This window comes from Montipora capricornis, chromosome 10, assembly GCF_036669925.1.
Source record: "Montipora capricornis isolate CH-2021 chromosome 10, ASM3666992v2, whole genome shotgun sequence".
In the NCBI taxonomy this organism is placed as follows: domain Eukaryota; kingdom Metazoa; phylum Cnidaria; class Anthozoa; order Scleractinia; family Acroporidae; genus Montipora; species Montipora capricornis.
Genome location: NC_090892.1, coordinates 1,708,943 through 1,726,442, shown reverse-complemented (window position 1 = coordinate 1,726,442; position 17,500 = coordinate 1,708,943). Strand labels below are relative to the sequence as shown.

Here is a 17,500-nt window from a genome sequence, read left to right as displayed (position 1 = left end):
CAGTTGGGGGTCCAGTTTCGGGGTCCACGTTTTGTACCGTCCCTGATCCAGACCTACATGTATTAAAATCTCCCTTCAATTCCACGCACAAACCGTCGTTGAATTACCGCAAGCATAATTGAATATCTTCTTTTCCCTCGGCAGCATTTCTACAATTTTGGTAAACTAGTTTAATACTTTATTGGCAATCGAATGCTGTCCTATAGCGCGTAATCATTTGCATCGGCTTCCGCGATATCGGGTGAAACCGGGAATCTAGAAGTTCAGTCTTTATGGTACGATTAAAAATTAAATCTCATTTCATGGAAGTAATGTGAGAGAGTTGTTTGTTTGAAAGTATCGGCTAATTTTTCATTGGCATATCGTGAAAGGTAAAACGTGGTTAAATTACCTTTGTTTTAGCAAATACAAGTTTCTAACGTCGATTTTCAAAACGACAGACCTTACTTTTAGTGACTCACGGTAAGCAGGCGAGAAATCAAGGACCTTACACCTCGCTGTTAGCTGCTACTCAACGACTAAGAGATAGAGGTATATCCATGTACGCAATTGGCGTGGGAGACAGAGTAGAGGTACCTGAGCTTATGGATCTGACGTCAAGCTACAAAAACGTGTTCCTTGTTGACGACTTTGGTGATTTTCAATCCAGTGGTAGAATCTTGACGGAGATCATAAAAAATGAAACCAGTATGGATGTCACTAAAGGTTAGTGCTGCTGCAAAGAGAAAGTCGCATTTGTCTTCATTCGCAAGTTAACGTTACACATACGACTTAGATCAATATTAATAAGACCCCTTCAATGTTTTGTAAACAAAGTTTAACAAACAAATCTTTGATTATGTTTTAGCAAGACTCTGTAACTTGCCCCCTGAACCTGGTCAGCTTGGGTGTCTTGATTCTACGTTAGCGTTCTATTATGAGGCATCCTTAGGCGAATGTCAAAGCTTTATTTACAATGGATGCGGAGGAAATGCTAACAACTTCCCATCTTACGAGAAGTGCATGGATCATTGTAACGGTACGTCTTGCCAAAATCTGTCCATTATTCGTTAAAAAGGTTAATCTGAGTGATGAATTGATAAAGAAGTGGTCAGTCGATGATCGTTTCATCAGGAAGCGGATCAAGTCCGTCTTTTATAGCACTTCGTTTTGCTGAGCATGTAAAAAAAAAACGGTTGTTAACTAGAACAATAAAAGGCTTAAGGAATCACATTTCTGGCATTCTTTAGGAGCTCTTCCCTCCTGTTTCGACGACGAAAAACGTCTATCAGTGAGTCTACCAATGGGTCACTTCTCTCCGAGGTGCAAAACTAACGGTCGATACAAAGACATCCAGTGCTTCAAGAAGACAGGTTACTGTTGGTGTGTTGACGAGTTTGGCGAGGAAATACCTGGAACTCGGATAATGGGCATTCCCATTTGTGGCTTAGTCACTGGTAAGTTGAAGAGCTCGAAGGCAAGTCCTGTTGTTTAATATTAATAATTTCCTTTTTTATGTCACAGTCACAGTGAGTCACTCTTGTCAAGTGGTCACCTACCCTAACCTACCCTTTCCTACCTGCCCTCCGAGAACCTTACTCACTCTGGGTGCCCCGGCTGGCAAAGGGGTGACGCACGTGAACTTTATAATGCATTATAAGTGTGAACATTTTGGTGAAATAATTAAGACACCTGCTATTTGGCTCACAAAAAAAAAAATGAATATCAATTTGTCTTTTTCTTCGCGTCCTAAGCTGCTGAGAAGCTTACAACTTGTCTTGAAGACAGACGTAAAGCATTGGGCATGGAGGGTGTGCCATCTGTTGGGAGATTTGTCCCTGAATGTAATCCGGATGGAGAGTTTGCCGAAATACAGTGCTTTAGCAATTCCAACTTTTGTTGGTGTTCAGACAACCAAGGCTATGAAATTGCAGGGACACATCGCTGGGGAAAGCCAGAATGTCTTATCGAAGGTGATTTAACAAATAAATAATAATTTTAAAACATAAAAGAAAAACATAGCACTTGTCAGGAAATGCCACATAAAATAATGTGGTAAAGGATGTTTCTGGCAAAGCCACTGAAGCCCCTCTGCCAGAGGTTGACCTTTAATTCTAGCAACATTCGAGGGCACAAAATAATGAGACAGTCGACAAAAACTCTGCTATAACGCTATAAAAACATGTGAAAAGGCCATTGCTTCAATTTATCATTTAAATACCTGTATTGTATATGCTCTTATTATTCTTTTCATAACCGCGGAAATCATACCTTCACTTTATTCTGTCTTGTCGACAAAGACTCATGCAAACCTCATGACGGCATGTATCGATCTTTATTCATTGACTTGGTTACAGGGTCTTACAGATTATACGCTGAAAAAAATAAGATGGATTAATGATTAGTGTAAAAAACACGAACGAATCACAGTACAAATACTCACCATTTGTGTCCGCTCGACAATCGAAGCACATGGCCGAGTGGAGGGACATGGTAAGGATTGGTCACATGAGGTGCAACGCACTTTTCTATTTTCTTCAACTATTCGCTTTTCTTTTTCTGTCGGCAACATTTTGTTTTATATTTATTTTTTAGTCCATCCCGGTGTTTGCCCTTTCGTATCAAATGCAACGAAATGCCACTCTCAACAGACATGCTCACAAGATAGTGACTGTCCCGAATCATCCAAATGCTGTGACTGTGGATGTGTGAGGCGATGTACATTAGTTTCTAAAGATAAAGCAGGTAAAACTAAATGATCATAAAAAGGAAAAACGTAGTTTATGCTCACTTGATAGTTTGTGCCGATAGGAATTCTATAAGTCCTCGGGAATCGAGTGGATGTAAGTTTCGAAATTTGCCAAATGGGGAATAAGTTGCAGAGACTGAAATTCGAAGATGATAAAATCGGACACCAATCGAATCCCGCTAGAAACTAAGGCGACCATTTCGTTACAATTACAACATTAAGACATCTCGGCCGTAGCAATATGTTGAAAATATTTAACCGGAACTTAGTTTTTTTGGTCTGGAGTATGTCTTGAATCAGAAGTAGCGCATCCAAACTAGTTGTCAAAAGGACATTGTTGTGACCTCTCGGAGCATTCGGATATTTCTCAGTAGTTCTGATTCATGAGCGATAAATACATGCCCCGTCATAAAGGGAAAAAATTATGATAGTTTCGTGCTCATCTGTGGTCTATTTTTGTAGCTCCGGTGTCGAACTGTCTCAGTGAACATGTCAAATCATTGTCGTCATCCTGTCCTCACTTAAAAGCTCCAGGCCGTTTCTTTCCAACTTGCAAGCCAAATGGAGAGTATGAAGAACGGCAATGCAATGACCATTACGGTGTTTGCTGGTGTGTTGACAAAGAGGGCAATGAAGTTCCAGGATCCAGGCAGAATGGGAAACCAGACTGTGTAAAACAAGGTGGGAGTAAGTATAAGTGTTGCCGGGTTGAATCCGTTGAAAACTGGTTTTTCGAATTGTCCGATAGGAAACTCCCTAGAACGTAATTCTGTCCCAATTTGATGACATGGAAATAAGGTTCTGGGGACTATGGTTGTGCAACCAGACGTTTTTTGGAATCGCGGAGCGTTCTCTCCGACCTTAACAAAAAGGAAGGCAGAGTGGGAAACCAGACTGCGAAACATAAGGTGCGAGTAACTATAAGTGTTGCTGGTAAAATCCGTTTTTACCTAGATTAAATTGGTGATCCTGATTTTAGCTATTGAATACGCACTCAGATGAATTGAAGATACCATTTTTGGAGCCTAAATTAAGCCTAGAGAAGAGGTACTGGAGGCAGTGTGGCCGAGTGGTTAGGGCGCTTGCCTTGAGATTCGGAGATCCCGGGTTCAAGACCCGCTCTGATCACTCTTTGAATTTGTTCCCGGTATTCCCTGGTTCAACTTCCCAGCTGCACTTGTAAATAGCCAACTGGTTTGCCTCCGGCCAGTTGGGATTCTTAACAGTTGTAGTTGTTGTGTTCAATTGTTTCGTTGATTGTGTTTCATTGGCCCTGAAAAGCCCCTATGGGGAGCGGTCAATTAAGTATGTATGTATGTAAGTACAATCCGGGTCAAAAGACTTCGGGACACTTGAAAATTTGGGCGAAAAGTAGAGAATTTACTGTACATGCTTTCATCGTTATATGAGCAACGCGTGTTCTTCTTTCGCTGATTTTTTAGCGCCCAACTTCCCTCAGACAATATTGAAAAATGCGAGCGATCGATGAACGGATCTTGATTTCGGAGACCGTGATAAATCAACATTGTAATGGGGGAAGGGGGAAAAGCGGGAATTGCCCCAACAGTTTTTACCAGGATTATAGATGCTCCATGAACGTAAACTGGGTTTCCTGTGGTACGTGTTACACTCAAATAGAAGGCACTGAGTTGGGTGGTATTGAACTGCAGCTTTCCAGTTATTTTTTCAAGTGGGGGTCATTTAGACCATTTGAGGTGTCACCCAGACGTATTGCCAGCCGTGACCCCTTGACTCACATGTTAAGCTTTGCTAATAAATTCAGTTCAAAGATGACAAAACGCGCTCTTGAGTAAAACTCCCTCAATTCTTCTTTAATTAGTCTGCAAAAAAACAACCTGCAAATTGCTCTGACGGACGTTTTCCTGCATATCATGCATGTTGCACCAAGCAAACGTTGATTACACATACTAAGGAAGGACTGAACACGTTGTTTCCGCTTCATAATTCCTCTTCTTTTCAGTCTAATCTGATGCTAGGTCAAATTTATTTTGGCTTAACGTTTACACCAAAACGTTGGGAGTTAACAGTAAAGGGCAAGCCAAAAGACACCCTGGGTGCCAGAGGAATAATTTTTCAAAGTCGGAGAGAACGCTCAGCGGTTCCAAATCAACGGTCGAGGACGAAAAAATGATACCTCTGGTCGCACAACCTCAGAACCTCATTTCCATGCGTAGAGACAGTTCAGATTTCTCGCCGGTGTGGTCGTCAAACCAGTTTTGGCCGCCAAGCTGAGGGTGCTTCCCATGGAACGCGGTGAAGCGTATCATTAAATTTCCTGAAAATTGTGATTACAGTGATGGCTATTCGTTTCAACAGCTTTAATAATTTTGGAGCTATTGTAAAGATGTTGTATTGATTTTCGATGCGTAAGATTGATTTATTCGATGATTTTTTTCCCTTAGAGCGAAAAGTTATTGTTGAACGTGTTTAAAACAGGATACTGTAATAGAAACGAGCTAGAGATTACTGCCTAAAGTGCACAATGGACGACTTCGAAATGCGAGAAACTTTTATCTGCCTTACCACTTTTTGTCCATGAGTCCTCCGTTCCTTGACACAATTGCAACACATGTTGCAAGTTCAACTTTTTTTAGTTAATTCCCCCCACCACTCTCAAACGAGCTTGAGTATCTGCAAGTGCTATCATGCGCGAATCGATAAGTAAAATACTCTGAAGATGATCGCAAGATCGAAAACGTTTAGTCAAACATTTTAACAATTTTACCTTTTACTATTTTAAAATACTTTAACTACAAAGAAAATGGGTGTTTTCACGTAGTCAAAGCCGTTAATGTGCGTGAAGGCACTGAAGCAGCTCATGGACCATCGGAACAGTTTGGCCTTTTCCTCTTGGGCCGGAGTCACGCAACAATGCTTGTCACAACAGCTGTTGAGAAACGGTTTTTCGATTTGCCCGAAAAAAAAACTCCCTCAAACGTTATGCACAATAAGCGAACGCCGTGGAAATGAGGTTCTGGGGTTGTGCGACCAGACTTTTTTTTTTCGTCCTTGACCGTTGATTTGGAATCGCGGAAGCGTTCTTTCCGACCTTGGCACCCAGCTAGGGTAAGTAGCCAAACGACAGATGAAGAAAAGAATAACATAGTTTGTATATAAAAATCTGAATTTCTAAATCTCAGCGACAGATTAATGGCAATCGATCGTAAAAGCGTTAAGATTTCTGAGGTCTCGGGAAGATCATGATGTTTTGTTGAATGGAAGAAATTCATCACGTGCTAGGCAACCACAAAGGTGCACCTGATCGCCTTGTGTCAACGTTCTTGTTTACATTGAACGAACTACAGGTAACAATGTCAATAGTTCGTCGTTTTCGGAGTAAAGCAGCATACTTTTTAGCCAAGAAACTTCCGTATTTCGTTTTTGTTGCAATATTTAAATGAATGTTTACATTACATCTGTCGGGTCTGGAAGCCGTTTTCGTCTGTTTGAATCAAAACAGAATTTGTAATTGAAAATCTAAACATCTACGAGATGCAAAAACATACTTGCGAACACGTGAACCAAATACAGACAACGACGTACACGGACGACCTTCGCACTTTTTGGGATGGAGCGGCAGACCCAGATGCTGTCACACCTCCAACGCAGTAGACAAATACTGGGCACAAACGGGCGAAGGGGGAGGACCAGCTAGAACGAAATCATCTTAGTAATGTGCGAAGTTAGGAACATTGTAATTATGAATGATGATCCATTCCACAAGGAAAGCTACCGAGTCGAAAATGAAAGGAGCAGAGCGCAAACCAAAGGGAAGCGTCAAGTAACCTCGCCACTTGAGGCCAAGTAGGAAACGGTCATTAGAGTGGACGGGAATGTTACAGTAAGCTGCCTCTACGTCGAACTTTTCCATGAGAGCACCACGGCCATACTTGGCAACCATGCAGATGATGTCATCCACGTGAATATATTGTAAAGAAAATTGCTCAGGGTCGATCCCATCATTAACGCTAGACCCTGCTGGGGAGAACAGGTCAACTATAAGCCTCCACTTGCCTGGCTGACCTTTCTTGGGAATAACCCCAAAGCTACGGATGTGCTGGGGCTGCAGGGGAGGAGAAGAGAAGGGGCCAGCTACCCTCCCACGAGAGACTTCGTTATCCAGATACTCGTCAACAACTTAAAGCGTGCATTAAGGCCGAGGGCTTATTCCATTTGGCCGACTTAAGCTTGGAAGCTCTGACGCAAACCTTCCACAACGTGGGCTACCTTGCCTTGATCTTGGTGATTCGTCAATTCTGTGGCAAACTGCTCCACACATAGGGGGTGACCCTATCTACTGATGGAAGGCTGGGGGGGAGCTAGAGTGAGAGACAGCAAAGAAAGACAGACAACAAGTCAGGCAAACCAATGCTGATTGACTGCGGTTTAATGGCACAAAAATAATCTTAACCAAATAATAATGATAATAATAACTATAAAACAAAAGAGATAATCAAACACGCGATCATGCTAAATATAAAAAGTACAACAGAAGTCCGTAATATCACATAGACAGTGTAACAAGGTTCATTAGTTCCACCGAAATTTGACCTTATCACGAGGGGCAGAGGGTGAGCGCGAAAAGCGTATAAGCGGAGCCCCAGAATTGCCAGGACAGGCGGTGGCCCGGTGGTTTCCTGCACATTTACTGCAACAATGGGAGTCACGCAGAGTAGGGAGAAGAACATTTGCCCCGGTTGTCCCAGGACTTGCAAACGATCATTGCTGCAGAAGAGCTAACCGCTTCCGTGGACTGTGGAACTGTGTTTCTGAAGATGAAGATGAACGTGCTGAAGCTCCTGCTGCATGGAACTTATACAGTTGCTCGTTTACTGAGTACCAATCGGTGAGTTTGGTGGCTGCGGTATGCTCTCTGAAGGCATGATCATATGTTAGCCAAACTCGACCCGCAAACGGACGATAGGTGCTCAGAATGAGCAGTTTGTAAGCCGTTAAATCCCACCAACGATGTAGGAAAAATGAAGTTAGGACCATGGCGAAGAGCGTAAATGCCTCCACCCCGCTAACAATGTCCTCCATTTGACGCCGACGTTGTTTCGTGCCAGACATTAAGATGACCCGCCCGACGAGTAAAGTTGAGGCTCAGCCTCGACCTGAACGAAACTGGCCGCTGTTAGTTCGCTCAGAGAATTGCACTGCCAACTTAGCAGGGATTGGGGAAAAACCAGGACCGACCACGAAGGGCTGATATAAAACTGGCGCAGGATGGGGTGGAACGCTCGTAACCCAAACTCCGAAGGACGCACATGTAGTGGACAATGAGCCCATCGCGGGCAAAGCCGTGGCGACTGGTGGCAAAGTAAAGGTGTTCACAAATGAAGGCACAAATAATGACCTACCTAGGCCTTCGGAGGGCAGTGAAAAGACTTGAGAACGAGGCTGAACTCCTAATAAAGGCAATTGGACTGTATTGGAATGCAATTCGGCGCTTGATCCAGAGCACGTGGTAACAACTGGTGAAGCGGTAGTAGCCGCCGCTTGCGCCGAGGTCGAGGCCTGCACCGCCTGTACCGCCTGCAAGGCCGCTCTATTGGCCGCAGCTTCATTAGCAGCCAAGATCCCGGGAGTTAAAGACGTGTTTTGTCCAGCCGAAATCGGGTCAACAACAAACGAAGCAACTGAACTTGAAATGCTCGAAGCCATAGAGCTCACCTCCGAAGACGCCAGAAAAAGGCAGTAGCCATACCATTACGCGTAGAGCGGGACAAGATGAGCCATAGATTGACGAGAACGAATACAAAGCAAAAAGACGAGCCAAAAGGCAAAGCTAAAAGATCCGCAACGATCTGCAACGTTGAGTTGGTAAACGCCCCTGCAGCATGCAAATGGTGCCCCCTTTCCCCAATAGCTTTAGTTTCTAACACTGATGGCCAGCAAGACCATGATTGTAACTTTCCTTAAATTTCATTTAGCCTCATTAAAAACATACTTGCGAACACGTGAACCTGAATTATCGTACATGTAAATCACAATACTGACAAACACAAAAGCGAAGGAAATGGTTAATAAATATGAATTTTTTTACTCTCTAAATGATTTTGGGTTAGATTAAAGCGATATAATAATCTTGCTGAAAAGTTGTCGTGTTAATGAGTAATGTAAACAATCTTCGCACTAAGTAAGTTGTAGCAATAAATTGGATTAACCAGAAACTTAATCAAATATTTTTGGCTTCCCATATTAGCTTCATTTTACACCATAATGACAAACCAGATCTTTTTTCTGACGTTAAAAGCTATAGCTACCAAGTAATCATTTTCCAGAAAGAGCACGACTAAAACCTATCCATCATCTTTATGAAAACTGCTCGGCGCGTGTCAAATTTCAACCCATGTATGCAAATTAGTTGATTTTAAATTATACACAACACGATGAATCCACAAAGGCTCAAAAATCTCACACAAACCTTTCCAGCAAAAGATGTTGTTGAGAAAAACAACATTTCTGGCTCCGCCATAAATAATTCTTGACTAACAAGAAATAGTCAAATTTCCAATTGTGTTTTACCTAAAGACTGTGCAGAGTTGAGTACAGATAAATATAAAGGACCAGACAACAGAAATCACAGATCCCATCGAGGTGTTCGATTCCTCTCTGTCCATATCCAATCAGAAAAAGTTACCAGAGAACTTTCCATTAGGTTTCATTGTTGTACATAACGTCACAGTTGGTAAAATATTGGAACTGCAGCTGACTTTGATACGGCTCGACGATGTCCATTACTCGTCGCTTTCAAGATTCGAGATACTTATTTTTTACTGCCTGTCTTGTTTATCCAATTGGCGTTCCATTCGTGAGCTCCGTAAGAGTATGTTTTGTTTAAAGATCCACTAAAACGCCATTAGCGTTACATTGACGCCATTGCACCGGATAAAATCTACGCATTTCCACTACCCCCTGAAACCTCTCAATGATGCGCGCAGAAGACTCTAGGACAAAAGTTAACATCTAGCAGGGGAGTGACAGGAAAGACCCTATTGCGCAACTTTTCCGATTTCCGACACAGAGAAAAAAAAGCCGAAAAACGAGACGCAGATTTCGACTGGATTGCCGTATGCTAACCCAGTAATTAGGGTCAGGTAAAGATAAGTTTTGGTTATTATGCATGAATATCAGTTGACTTATTATAAAAAGGTAAAGTAATGGAAAGAACAGTGTGTGGTTACACATCTTCGTCGTAGTAGTGTAGTGGTGAAGACACAGGACTATATATCTGGAGGGTCCGAGTTCGACTACTGGTAAGTGCATAGGAAAGTTCTTTGTTCCCTTACTATGTTGTAATGTTGAGAGTGAATGGGTAAGTGTATGAATACAGAAACCGATAAGACGATACGAAACATTAAGAAAATGTGTTGAAATGCGTAAGACCGAGCTTGAGGAAAGATAAAGGTGTTTTTAGTCCTTTTTGGGGTGTTGGTAGCTGCTTTAAACTATGTAGAGTGGATATTCAACCTAGGTAAAATGAGGATCACCAAATTAACCTAGGTAAATACGGATTCAACCTGAGACCGGATTTGACGGCCAAAAAACATTAACCACACGAGCCGAACAAATTGACCTGCTCGCAACTGTATGGCCTTACAGATCAGTTGATAGAGAATTGCACCGAAATCGCAGAGGTAATGGTTTCGAATCTCATTGGAGACACCTGAATTTTTGATGTGACTACAACAGACAGTTTCTTAAATTGTCCAGATAAGTGGGACAAATTAAAATATAAACTATAAGGACATGAAAATAAAGAATGCCTGTTTCTTCGGAAAGCCTCTATTAAGAATGTTGCATATGTAAAGATTTACAATAAGCACCGCCATACGTCTAATGCAACTTTCCCATCATCTTAGTTAATGAGTCCCAAAAGACAAATCATCTCTTGAATATGGTCACGCATCAATCATGTTATGGTACCCTTTTATAGTTGCTATGACAACATGTGAACGGGAGCGCAAGAGAGCGATAACCATGAGCAGTAGATCAGTTGTTGGTATGTTTGTTGCAAGTTGTCAGCCTGATGGTTCATTTGAACAGACTCAGTGTCACAATGCAACCGGTTTCTGTTGGTGCGTAGACGACCTGGGCAATGAGTTGATGGGGACTCGGCAATGGGGAAAGCCCAACTGCACAAGAGTAGGTCAGTTAAATTTTTTTATCTATCTCCTTGTAGCAAGAATGTCACTCACCTCATAGATGTATCATGATTAACTAATCTCAGGCAAAGAGTATGCCATAAAATGATATGACAACTATAAGTTGAATTATTTTATGCGATGAATCCAATGAGATAGTCGAAGATGCCTTTGTTGGCAACCTTTACATTGAGAAAACTCTAAAACATGCAATTAAAATAATTTAAGACTTGCGAGATAGAGATCATTTCAGATTACACAGTATATTAATGATTTGGAGGCATGGTAAAGGTATCAACGGCTGTAATGTGTTTTCTTCTTTACTCGAACAGGCATAATATCATCAGTTTGCCAATCCCGCCGTGACGAATGCCTAAAAAACACTTCCCCTAAACACTTTATTCCACTCTGCAAAGCTGATGGCTCTTTTGAAGAAAGACAGTGCCTTCACTCAACTAGGCAGTGCTGGTGTGTTGATAAAACCGGAAATGAACTACCAGGAACGCGTTCAATGGAAATGCATGATTGCTCTTTACTAGGTAAATCTAATATTCATTCCTTACGAAAGTTACGAGTGTAAGACTAATGCAAACAACAGCAGGAAAATGGCTCGCGGATTTTTTTTTTTTTTTTTTTTTTGAGAGATTGTTTACTATTTTGTGCTTATTTCTGAATTCTTCCAAATTATTTTCTTTTAGATTTGGGCGTAAAATGTATGTTAATTGGAGTTGACAAATACTACTTCTGGTCATTTTCACTGTTCCAGTCAATTTAAATTTAACGCACTTTAAAATACTTAAGGTAAACGTGCCTTCATCGCAATGATTTGCCGAAGTGGCTATTCCTGGCCACTGAAAAGCGAAAAGTGTGCCCTTATTATAATCTTCCCGCACTTTTCATATGATGAGGCCTTACCAAGATCAGATGTCCACACGCTGCCCGACAGGACATTCAAAACTTGCCAACTACAAATTCTCTGGATGATCTAGAGCAGGAAAATGGGGACCGTTTGTTTTCCTCGTATCCTCAATTTGTAACGTTAGTTATCATTGGTTAATTTTTGTAAGGTCTGGAAAGTGTAGTTTTGTCGAAAATAAAACGACATCTTTTATTGGCCACTGTTTTTTACTTTGACCAATAGAAGGGCAACATGCGCACTCTACTTAATGCATATACCACAATCATTGCTCTTTTCGCTCGCATGCCCGCACGTATCTGTTGTATTCACTTTCCCGTCTGAAAGCACTAAGAACGTTCACCGCCCATTAAAAAATGTAAAATATTCGCGCATCGGTCGATTTCTCTCAAATTTTAAAGGATGGTTGCTAACGAATACATAGAGAAATATTTTTTTACAATAACCAAAAATTCCTGTGTTAAGCATAAGATTTCAACGAAAGAAAATGCGATAAAATTTGTTGTGTGCGTGATGTTTTTCTCTGTTGAGGTTATGCAAATTTTTGACAGAGAAGTAATTATATGTTTAAAAAAATTCTACTGAAAGGTCGTTTAAAAATCCTTATTTTAATCTTTTAGTTTAAAGAAAATAAGAAAATAGCCTTCAACGGCCAAACAAAATAAAAAAATGAAATCAATTAAACTACATACATATATTTATGACCATCACGGGGACTTCGCATCGGTCCCCCATCCAAGTGCGAGAACTAGAACAAGTACGAGATTTGACAGCCTGTTTTAAGCAAAAGTACTTAGAAAATTATAACCTGGACGGTTAATTTTTACCTTTTGTTAGAAGCATAGTTTGCTCAGATATTCTTATTGCTGGCAACTGAGCCTTTTCCTGATCGAAAAATGCCAAAACTGCTACGTTGTTGGTGGCTTGTTTAGACACGACGACATTTTTGCAAAACCTCGTTCTAAAATGACGACGGTATTACGTTTTTCCCGCCAAAATGACGCTGGTTTGCGCGCGCTCAGTGTTGTTCTACGAGAAAAATTCGTACTCGTAGTTGTTCTCGTCCTAGAATCTAAAGCTCTCTACTAACTCCATTCGAAAGGGCTTAACTTTGGCTAACACTTGGACTAGCATCAACGATTGTGATCTTTAGGTTGAATTCGCATATAATTTGCCGAACTTTACAACACTTGAAAGAAAAAAAAAAAGCAAACTAAAAAAACCCGGTGTCTTGCCGTCATTTTGTCACAGATGTATCCATTGTTTCGTGAGTTGTTAGTATTAAACACGCAAGGTAACTTGATCACAGGCGGCTGCTAAAATAGATGCCACTATGATTTTGCGATTTTACTTATACAACTGAAAGTATGATAGGAAATTTGAACGTAACAAAAATCTCCCAAAATGGTAACTTTTTACATTCGTGACATAAAGCTTTTGTTTTCATCTCGCAAATTTTGTTGCTGATGGCAAATTGTTATATTCTAGATCGACACTTCCTAAAACGTTCCTTCTGCTCTTCTTAAAAGCTATATATCAATATATATGCATTTCGCCGGTAAAATTATAAAATAGTAAAAGGTAAAACTGTTAAAATGTTTGACTAAACGTTTAGTCAAACATTTTAACAGTTTTTACCTTTTACTATTCTATATATCAATATTTATTTACTTTTGCGTCAACATTTGTCTAACATGAAGCAGGATATAAAGATCTATACTGAGAATTTTTGGTCGTATCTTACCGACAGCAAGTCACATCTTTTGGTGTTCCCCATCTTAATACTGACCCCGCCAGACAGAGATTTACTTCAGTGAACTTTTGTCTCGGAAAGCTGTCAGAAGCTCAGAGTACGCTCTCAAGCTTGTGGTTGAAAATGGTCAATATTTTTTTTTATTTCAGCCTTGAGGCCAATGTTTTTCGATTTCCTTTTATTTTTTTCAATCTTTCTGGGTTTAGTATTTTACTGAACCACATGTCTTCTCAGGGGATATTTAGAAAAAAACATCTACCATGGCACTGCGATGATTTACAATAGCAAAACAACATCGCGTACTATTAGGGCTACATATTAGGCAAGGACAATCTGAATCTCCTGAAAAACAAAACGCAGCTCAGATGGCAGTCATGGAAAGAAACACTGTCAAGTTACTGCACTACTACAGATACGCAATGCGTTCCCGTTTTTAAATATATCCCTTATCTCCTCCATCCCCTCCCCCCCTCCCCTCCCCCGTATCCCCACATTTTTTACCTAAATATCCCGTAGCCTGATCGCTTCTCGACCTTTTGGCTAAGATTAGTTTCTCGACCAAGGGCTATGGTCAAGTACCATTGTACTACGATACTTTTTTCAGGGCCGTATGAGGCAGGAACAGAACAGTTTCGACTGGCTGTGTAGATCTCTTCTCGCGAGAAGCGATCACTAGGGTTTTTTTGGTTTCGTTTTTTGATAGTTTTTTGTTCAGCTCGAGTGTAGAATCATGCCGAAAAAATAGAATCGATAACAGAGAGTTTTGTCGTTTTGAACCCGGACTGGACTACTGGATTTAAGCAAGTTATTATGGAACGTTTGGTACTAAATTACTCCAACACTGAAATCAAGATTATGGAAACGTAAAAAACAGGACTTTGGACTGGACTGTGGAAACTCAACTACAGGATTCTAGATTTTTGAACATTGAGAGAAATGGAGTACAGAAGTGTTCTTTTTTGTCTTCGCCACGGCAGATTTGAACAGTTTCCGAGGAACTAAACCAGGATTACAGAACCGGACTTCGAATACAGGATGAGAAGTTGTTGAACTGTGATTGTAATAAGTTTCTCGGATGATTTAGAAATGATCTCTCGTCATTTTCCCATGTTTAAATATAGATGAAGTTCTCTGTGACTGGATAATTTGTGTTAACTGTATGTGCCCTTGCAGGCGTCTTGTTCTTGTTTGCAGCCGTCTAGTTGTAGCTAATGACGTCATCTGTTGAGAGTAATAAAGTGACTAAAAACCAATCATTTAGGTAAATTTGTCAGTTTCGAATTCCTTGATGCCCATTATTTTTACTGTTGTTTGTCATAACTGATGATGTAGCTGTTTTCAACCCTGCTGACCATATCGATAACTCAACTAAGACTAAAAGTTGTATTAATAATGTATTCTTATTATCATTTTTGCTTCTCCTTTTTTGGGTTTGTTCTCTTGCAGCCTGGCTCAGCCCATGCCAAATTAAGAGACGTCAGGCCTTGGGCCTAAGAAATGTACCTGTTGTGGGCTTACATGCACCTGAATGTAGGGGAGATGGAGGATATGATACCCTGCAATGTCACGCGACATCGGGGTATTGTTGGTGCATGGATGAATACGGAAATGAAGTGCCAGAAAGTCGGATGAAAGGAAGACCGAACTGTGGTAAGATATGAAAAAAGGCAATTTTAAAATAGGCGGTTTCTTTGCTGAAGTCTCTGTCTTGGCGTTGTCTTTTCATTTATTCGCCTAATGGGCTGATTTACAGAAACAACAATCGCCTTTTCCTGCAGACTAATATCGATCCTATGATGAGGGTCATGCTTGCAGTTAAGTGTTGATCATATGTGCTAATTAGACTCACTAGCCTCGCTCTCAAGCAACATTTCTTTTGTATTTTGTCCATGCAAACGAGGCTAGTGAGGCTAGTTAGCACATAAACAAAAGAATATTTTTTGGCCGCCATTTATGCATTCGGTCTATGAGATCGAAAACAGATCAGGTTGTTATCCCTGAATTGAAGGCAAAATCATCTATCCTTTACCCTCAGCTAACACTTACGTTCGCTATTTCTTTCTTTAAGCTAATAAATCGCCGTGCAATGAGGAGACGGAGGATATTTTATCGACTTTCCAATATCCTCCTCCAGGGATGTTTATCCCCCAGTGTCGTGAGGACGGTGGGTACCAGCCTTCACAGTGTCATGACTCCAACGGATACTGTTGGTGCGTAGATGAATATGGGAACGAATTGATTGACACACGCGTCCGGGGACACCGTAACTGTTCAGGTAAAACACTATGCAATGCTATATTTACACTTCCCTCTCGGGAATTTTGACAATATACTATTAAAAGATAAAAATGCAACATATATATTGAAAAGTTTCCTATGATGATATTTAAAAGAGTACAGAATCTATAATTTTCAAGTTTTGTCTGGGGTTATTCCACGCGTTTACTATTCGATAATATAATTACTTTTGTCCTATGTCCAGATGACAAGACCAATAGACCAATTTCGATATATTAAAATTTATTCCGAAACAAAAGGCATCATCTCGAGGCTCTGGGGAATAAACTCATACAAATCCTTATATTTATTCCCCAGAGCCTCGAGATGATGCTTTTTGTTTCGGACTGCATTTTAATATATCGAAATTGGTCTATTGGAGTTAAGCGATAATCTTTCCTGAGGCAATTGGACCACACCAACATGACTTGAACACCGTACTAAAAAGCAAGGCATTAATAACTGTTGTTTAGTAGGTCTCGATTACAAACTTATTTGACACGGCCAGTCGGGGCTAGGCTAGACATACAGGATGAAGGCCGTTTGCGTTCAGTGTTACCTAAGGAAGTGGATGCTGCATGGAAACGTTTTTTTCTTCTTTGTGATTAAATTAGTAATTTTTTTAGTCAGATGTCCTCTTCCAAATACCATTTTCTACGGAATCAAAAGAAGGTTATCCCAGTTACATATGTACCGATATCGGTTACGTACAGACTAAATAATACCTTTCTCCCACTAATATAAAATGAAATATAGTGCAATTGACCCCTTCAAAGAACTTGTTGACAAGCTTTTAGAGTTCAATTACAATTGTAATGCTGAATCCCCAACGGTAAATCCTCTTCCCCCTTGTGACACAGACTTGGAAAGGCATTTCGTGGCAAGTACCGGTACCACTGAGTGTTGAGAAACTTATCACGTATCAGGTTTTGCTGTCATGATTAACAAAGAGTTCAAATATGCATCTTAACATACTGAATATAATATATAGATTTAGCCAAGCCTAAAAGAGGAATTCCGGGGTTAAAATAATATAATATATATAATATTTGACCTGCTAATCGCCCTTTCTCACAGTCGGAGACTGAATTGCTAAGGGCGCAGCTCAACGAGGTCGGAAAAATTAATGGGAAACATTTTCCATTCATTAAAGAATTGGGTGTCATAAGGAGGGCTTATGTTAGGGCATGTTAGGGTGTCAGTGTGAATATATGAAAATTATAGACACATACTTCCCCCAAGTCATACTGTTCTATAATCACCTTACTCTAAGTTCAATTCCTAGGTAAAAACAAAGATGAAAAGATGTATCTTCTAAAATAAAATTGCCATTTTATCATTCCCATGCTGTTGGAAACAGCTGAACTCTAAAAGAAGTATATTGACCTGAAATAAAATCAGCCTTACAGTGTTTAGAGTACTTGTCAAAGGACTGAAAAGAAAACGGGCAATCTATCAAATTATCGTACTCAAGGGTAAACAAAGACGTGACAATATCAGTATTCAGTTTCAAGCTAACCGGCTGATTCTCATCCAGAACAACTACAGCCGTGTTGTTGTTGTCCTCGTCGCCCTGGTCCGTGCGAAGGAAAGATACACTTCGGCACTTAAAATTTCGTTATGACCTGACAAAACATACACAAAAAAGCGCGGATTAT

General features: G+C 40.5%; 1 protein-coding gene across 7 annotated transcripts in view; it reads left to right on the top strand.

Annotated features, from left to right (window-relative positions):
* Nucleotides 1-17,500, top strand: part of LOC138019086 (uncharacterized) — an 81,713-nt gene that overhangs the window by 34,747 nt on the left and 29,466 nt on the right. For 4 of the 7 annotated variants that reach the window (XM_068865752.1, XM_068865749.1, XM_068865748.1 and 1 more), the window contains 10 exons: nt 441-705; nt 848-1,018; nt 1,230-1,436; nt 1,734-1,952; nt 2,575-2,724; nt 3,191-3,415; nt 10,689-10,901; nt 11,229-11,435; nt 15,012-15,215; nt 15,634-15,905. In XM_068865752.1, the coding sequence (XP_068721853.1) occupies nt 441-705; nt 848-1,018; nt 1,230-1,436; nt 1,734-1,952; nt 2,575-2,724; nt 3,191-3,415; nt 10,689-10,901; nt 11,229-11,435; nt 15,012-15,215; nt 15,634-15,890 (2,118 nt within the window). In that variant the 3' untranslated portion in view covers nt 15,891-15,905. Of the gene's footprint in view, nt 1-440; nt 706-847; nt 1,019-1,229; nt 1,437-1,733; nt 1,953-2,574; nt 2,725-3,190; nt 3,416-10,688; nt 10,902-11,228; nt 11,436-15,011; nt 15,216-15,633; nt 15,906-17,500 lie in introns of those variants that run through there. The other 3 variants (XM_068865751.1, XM_068865750.1, XM_068865754.1) reach the window with 2 other exon arrangements.